At 43.9% G+C, this 6835-nt stretch overlaps 1 protein-coding gene across 1 annotated transcript in view; it reads left to right on the top strand.

The window, feature by feature from the left end:
- GPR83 (G protein-coupled receptor 83) overlaps positions 1–5012 on the top strand; it is a 15316-nt gene extending 10304 nt beyond the window's left edge. Inside the window, exon 4 of the mRNA XM_011995023.1 lies at positions 3629–5012. Coding sequence (XP_011850413.1) covers positions 3629–4253 — 625 coding nt within the window. The 3' untranslated portion in view covers positions 4254–5012. The remainder of the gene's footprint in view (positions 1–3628) is intronic.
- The last annotated feature ends 1823 nt before the right edge of the window (positions 5013–6835 follow it).

Genomic DNA, 6835 nt, shown 5'->3' with positions numbered 1-6835 from the left:
GTGTATAGGAATGCTTGTGATTTTTGCACATTGATTTTGTATCCTGAGACTTTGCTGAAGTTGCTTATCAGCTTAAGGAGATTTTGGGCTGAGACTATGGGGTTTTCTAAATACACAATCTGCAAACAGAGACAATTTGACTTCCTCTCTTCTTATTTGAATATCCTTTCTTTCTTTCTCCTGCCTGATTGCCCTGGCCAGAACTTCTAATACTATGTTGAATAGGAGTGGTGAGAGAGGGCATCCTTGTCTTATGCCAGTTTTCAAAGGGAATACTTCCAGTTTTTGTCCATTCAGTATGATATTGGCTGTGGGTTTGTCACATATAGTTCTTATTACTTTGAGATACGTTCCATTAATACCCAGTTTATTGAGAGTTTTTAGCATGAAAAGGTGCTGAATTTTGTTGAAGGCCTTTTCTGCATCTATTGAGATAATCGTGGTTTTTGTCATTGGTTCTGTTTATGTGATGCATTATGTTTATTGATTTGTATATGTTGAACCAGCTTTGCATCCCAGGGATGAAGCTGACTTGATCGTGGTGGATAAGGTTTTTGATGTTCCGCTGGATTCGGTTTGCCAGTATTTTATTGAGGATTTTCGTATTGATGTTCATCAGGGTTATTGGCCTGAAATTTTCTTTTTTTGTCGTGTCTCTGCTAGGTTTTGGTATCAGCATGATGCTGGCCTAATAAAATGAGTTAAGGAGGATTCCTTCTTTTTCTATTGTTTGGAATAGTTTCAGAAGGAATGGTACCAGCTCCTCTTTGTACCTCTGGTAGAGTTTGGCTGTGAATCCATCTGGTCCTGGACTTTTTTTGCTTGGTAGACTATTAATTACTGCCTCAATTTCAGAACTTACTAGTGGCTTATTATGGGTTTTGACTTCTTCCTGGTTTAATCTTGGGAGGGTGTATGTGTCCAGGAATTATCCACTTCTTCTAGATTTTCTAGTTTGTTTGTATAGAGGTGTTTATCGTATTCTGTGATGGGAGTTTGTATTTCTGTGGGATCAGTGGTGATATCACCTATATCATTTTTTATTGCATCTATTTGATTCTTCTCTCTTTTCTTCTTTATTAGTCTGGCTAGTGGTCTATCTATTTTGTTGATCTTTTCAAAAAACCAGCTCCTGGATTCATTGATTTTTTTGAAGGGTTTTTCATGTCTCTATCTCTATTAGTTCTGCTCTGATCTTAGTTATTTCTTGTCTTCTGCTAGCTTTTGAATGTCTTTGCTGTTGCTTCTTGAGTTCTTTTAATTTTGATGTTAAGGTGTCAATTTTCGATCTTTCCTGCTTTCTCTTGTGGGCATTTAGTGCTATAAATTTCCCTCTACACACTGCTTTAAATGTGTCCCAGAGATTCCGGTACGTTGTGTCTTTGTTCTCATTGGTTTCAAAGAGCATCTTTATTTCTACCTTCATTTCGTTATTTACTCAGTAGTCATTTCATAGCTAGTGATTCAGTTTCCATGTAGTTGTGTGGTTTTGAGTGAGTTTCTTAATCCTGAGTTCTAGTTTGATTGCACTGCGGTCTGAGAGATTGTTATTATTTGTATTCTTTTGCATTTACTGAGGAGTGTTTTATTTCCAATTATGTGGTCAATTTTGGAATAAGTATGATGTGGTGCTGAGAAGAATGTATATTCCGTTGATTTGGGGTAGAGAGTTCTGTAGATGTCTATTAGGTCCATTTGGTCCAGAGCTGAGTTAAAGTCCTTAATATGCTTGTTGATTTTTTGTCTCATTGATCTGTCTAATATTGACAGTGGGGTGTTAAAGTCTCCCATTATTATTGTGTGGGAGTCTGAGTCTCTTTGTAGGTCTCTAAGAACTTACTTTATGCATCTGGGTGCTCCTGTATTCGGTGTGTATATATTTAGGATAGCTAGCTTTTGTTGCTGCATTGATCCCTTTACCATCATGTAATGCCCTTCTTTGTCTCTTTTGATATTTGTTGGCTTAAAGTCTGTTTTATCAGAGATTAGGATTGTAACTCCTGCTTTTTATTTATTTATTTATTTATTTATTCATTTATTTATTTATTTATTGAGATGGGGTTTCGGTCTTGTTGCCCAGGCTGGAGTGCAATGGCACAATCTTGGCTCAATGCAACTTCTGGCTCCCAGGTCAAGTGATTCTCCTGCCTCATCCTCCCGAGTAGCTGGGATTATAGGCATGCGCCACCATGCCTGGCTAATTTTGTATTTTTAATAGAAACAGGGTTTCTCCATGTTGGTCAGGCTGGTCTCAAACTCCCGAACCTCAGGTGATCTGCCCGTCTCAGCCTCACAAAGTGCTGGGATTACAGACATGAGCCACCCTGCTGGGCTTCATTTGTTGCCTTCCTTAGAGACAGGTTTTGCCTTAAAGTCAGGTATACCTGCAAGTGGCTAATTGAGGCAGTGCTCCCAAGAGCAATGGGAAAGAGAGTGGCAGAGGCTGGACAGGGACCAGGGAGAGACTAAGGAAGGGTGTGATTTCAGGGGAAGCTGTCCCTGCCCCACAGGAGGCTCTGGGGCCGACTGAAAATGCAGAGTTGGCCTCACCTTGAGGCCAGGTAACTGGGCTTTCCTATTTCTCCATCTCTCAGTCTTTTGTTACAGGTGTTTCCTAGAAAAACTGAAAACTCCCGGCCAATTATGGCTGTACTGAATCGTGGGAAGGGCCTTGGGTGGCCTTAGGGAAATCCTAGGCACCTAGAAGATCACAGATGCCAGCTGTTTCTTGCTGGGTGGTTGGTTCTCCAGACTGGCAAAGGGGCTCTGCAGGGATCCAGGGAGTGTCTGTCACAGCAGCCATGCTCCACGCCACCTGCAGCGCACACACACACACACACACACACACACACTCTCTCACTCCTGTGACAAAAGCAAGGTCAAGAGAAATAAGCCTAGAAGGTGGATTTCAACTAATTTATAAAGGCACCCTTCAGGAATTCTAGGACACTGAAATGAATCACACGCCCAGGCCCCCAACATCCAGGCTGCCCTTCTACTTTTCCACATGGAGGACTTATTTTTTTCCCCCTAACAAAAGCAAAGGAAGTTTCCTCTCTTGATGACCACCAGCACATAGAACTAGAGCACCAAGCCACATGGATATTCCTAAAAAGGCTGAAGAGGACCGGGGTACATTCCATATAAAATAAATACTTGTTCTGTGAATGGCTGAAGAGACGTTAGTTCAGACTTTACCACTCATATGCTCAAGACCCATCATTTCTTTTCTTTATGCCTTAGTTTTCCCTTTAAAATGGGGAAGTAGCACAATGAGAAATTCTAGGATTTCCTCAAGGATGAGTTACTATTCAATCTGGGAACATGAGCATTTTATTCATTTATTCAAGAAATATTTATTGGGTCTCTACTATGGGCTAGGAATTGTACAAGATTAAGAGAACACAGAGAAATTCAGGTGCATCCTTTACCTCTATGCAATTCCCAGCCTAGTGGGGGAGGCAGAAATGTAATCAGATAATTAGGCTACAGCATCAAAAGTGCTCTATTAGATGGATGTACCAGGAGCCCAGTGGAAGGAGAGGCCAGTGCTTCTTGGGATGAAGACTTTCCACACTAATATCTCCTTTCTGTTACCTCTCTCCCGCTCCCTACTTCCTGCCCCCAGTGAGGACATTGTGCGCTCCCTCTGCCTGCCAGACTTCCCCGAGCCAGCTGACCTCTTCTGGAAGTACCTGGATTTGGCCACCTTCATCCTGCTCTACATCCTGCCCCTCCTCATCATCTCTGTGGCCTACGCTCGTGTGGCCAAGAAACTGTGGCTGTGTAACATGATTGGTGATGTAACCACGGAGCAGTACCTTGCCCTGCGGCGCAAAAAGAAGAAGACCATCAAAATGTTGATGCTGGTGGTGGTCCTCTTTGCCCTCTGCTGGTTCCCCCTCAACTGCTACGTCCTCCTCCTGTCCAGCAAGGTCATCCGCACCAACAATGCCCTCTACTTTGCCTTCCACTGGTTTGCCATGAGCAGCACGTGCTATAACCCCTTCATATACTGCTGGCTGAACGAGAACTTCAGGATTGAGCTAAAGGCATTACTGAGCATGTGTCAAAGACCTCCCAAGCCTCAGGAGGACAGGCCACCCTCCCCAGTTCCTTCCTTCAGGGTGGCCTGGACAGAGAAGAATGATGGCCAGAGGGCTCCCCTCGCCAATAACCTCCTGCCCACCTCCCAACTCCAGTCTGGGAAGACAGATCTGTCATCTGTGGAACCCATTGTGACAATGAGTTAGAGGAGGTTGGGAAGAGGGAGTGGGAGGGGTCTGTCTCCACCCAAGGCAGGGAAAGAGAGCCTATTCTCACACGTGATCTTCAGAGTGCTGGAAACACGCTCCTGCAGAAGCTGTAGGACTCTTGAATTCCTAGGAAACTGTCCAGCCTCCTAGCCCCATGTGATGTGAAAACTAAAAGGCACCACCAACTAGACATGTGTTCATAAATTCCCATCTAAGAAACACTGGGAGGCACAGCAGTCGGGATCTCTGAGGAAGAGGAGCGGGGACAACTTTGGCCCAGATGGGGGCTGAATCATTCAACTGCCTCCATCTGTGGGGCAGCTGCTGCCCTACAGCCCTTCCTACTGCTAAGCATCCCGAAGGGAGACCTGCATCATACTTTGGGTGTGGTGACCCAGATGCACAGAGCTCTGCTTGAAACAGGTACACGGGCCAGGGAAATGCCAGCAAGCCAGAGTGGGCGTGGAGATTTTTATGCCTCACTTTCTGGAGTCAGTAGGCCATGATGAATCAGAAGTCTTCAGTGGCCTAGCAATACGCAGACAAGAAAGGACCCACCTAGGTTCCTTAAAACAAAGGGCACTTATTATTACCACTTAGAAAAATTCAGAAAAAGCATACACACACACACACACACTCTTATCCCATCCATTTGTGATAACATCTGTGAACATGCTGTGGCTCTATTTGCAATGTTTTCCTTTGTGTGCGTGACTGTGTGCATGTGTGCATGACCTTTTTTTTTTTTTCATTTATACTTTTTCATTTAGATTGTAATGATTAACAGAAACAGGGGTACCTTTCCCAGGAGTGTCCACCAGAAGAGTTGAAGAAGGGGTGAGAAGAACCCAAGGTGAAGCCTGTCACCGTGCAGACAGAACTGTCCCCTATCATAGACAGTGGTGGGAAGGGCCTGGGTTACATGCCCCTCCTTAGAGGCAGCCTCATGATGAACCAGGGAGTCAAACTCAACCAGGAGGCATGATTCCTCCTCTCCTGCTATTGCACAGAAACAAGAGGTGGTGAAACATTGTTCTGTTTTCACAGAGATGAGGGAGCAGGCTTTCCAATATGCTGGAAGTAATTGTGCTTAGACACCTCATCCTCCGGAGCTGTCTAGAAAGGCATTTTGCTGTGCTGTCTGAATAATGGGAGTTTTTTCACACCATTTCTCAAAAGGAGATTCACTGTCAATATCATTTTAGTGGTTCAGGTGTCACTTTGACTTACAGAAACCTATGCATCCTTAAGAAACCTCAATTCTTAAAGGTCTAACTGGCCAGAGAAATCTCGTTCCAGGGACTGATTGTTTTTATCGCCTTCCATCTGGTCCTGAATGACTCACTGTATCACCCAGAAAAGAGACCTGTCAGGCAGAATCGAGCTTAATTCACCTGCTCTAAACAATTGCGACTGACACACTGTTTTCAGGTTTTCTTCGAGCACCAGATAAACTCTGAAAGCAAAGCATGGATATGAGCTCAGTAGGAAACTAAGGTTTGAGGGAGAGTTTGTCACTTAGACCTTTTGGCTGTTAACTGAAACTGAACCTGGTCACATCATCTGCTTCCCTGTAATGAACTATGAGGGTTCATTATCCTAGTTTCTATTTATGAAGATGGTTGAAAATTTTCAAGACACAAAATTTTGAAAACTCACTTACTGAATTATGGGCAAAACCGTGACTTTCATTGGGCAGAGAGAGTCTTCTAAGCCCACAGGGATCCCCAAATGGACTTTTCAGGACAAATGGCTCATGTGCCTGTACTTATTGTCTCTGTGGTGTGTCAAGAAGTAGCTAATGGTTTCACCTGAAAGCTGCCATAGAAATTCTATGAACCAGCCGGGCACGGTTGCTCACGCCTGTAATCCCAGCACTTAGGGAGGCCGAGGCGGGCGGATCACGAGGTCAGGAGATTGAGACCATCCTGGCTAACACGGTGAAACCCCGTCTCTACTAAAAATACAAAAAATTAGCCGGGTGTGGTGGTGGGCGCCTGTAGTCCCAGCTTCTAGGGAGGCTGAGGCAGGAGAATGGTGTGAACCTGGGAGACGGAGCTTGCAGTGAGCCAAGATCACACCACTGCACTCCAGCAAGGGTGACAGAGCAAGATTCTGTCTCAAAAAAAAAAAAAAAAATTCTATGAACCAGAATGAGACAAGACAGCAGGGATACAGAAGGTTTGTCCTGCTCTGGGAAGCATGGAGGATGTTGCACTTCACTCCTCTCTGAGGGTGTCTAGGAATACAGAAGCTCCTTGACTTACATCTCAGTAAACCCATCGTAAGTCCAAAATATTGGAAGTTGAAAATGCATTGAATACGCTCAACCTACTGAACGTCGTAGCTTAGCCAAGCCTACCTTAAATGTTCTGAGAACACTTATATTAGACTACAGTTGGGAAAAATCATTTAACACAAAGCCTATCTTGTAATGAAGTATTGAATAGCTCATGTAATTTATTGAGTACTGTACTGAAAGTGAAAACCAGAATGGTTGTATGGATATGTGAAGTATGGTTTCTACTGAATGTGTATTGCTTTCACGTCATCATAAAATTTTTGAAAACCTAAGTTGA

Source organism: Mandrillus leucophaeus, unplaced genomic scaffold (assembly GCF_000951045.1).
Source record: "Mandrillus leucophaeus isolate KB7577 unplaced genomic scaffold, Mleu.le_1.0 Scaffold465, whole genome shotgun sequence".
NCBI lineage: Eukaryota > Metazoa > Chordata > Mammalia > Primates > Cercopithecidae > Mandrillus > Mandrillus leucophaeus.
The sequence above is the reverse complement of the archived record's forward strand: the minus strand, read 5'-3'. Positions and strand labels throughout refer to the sequence as shown.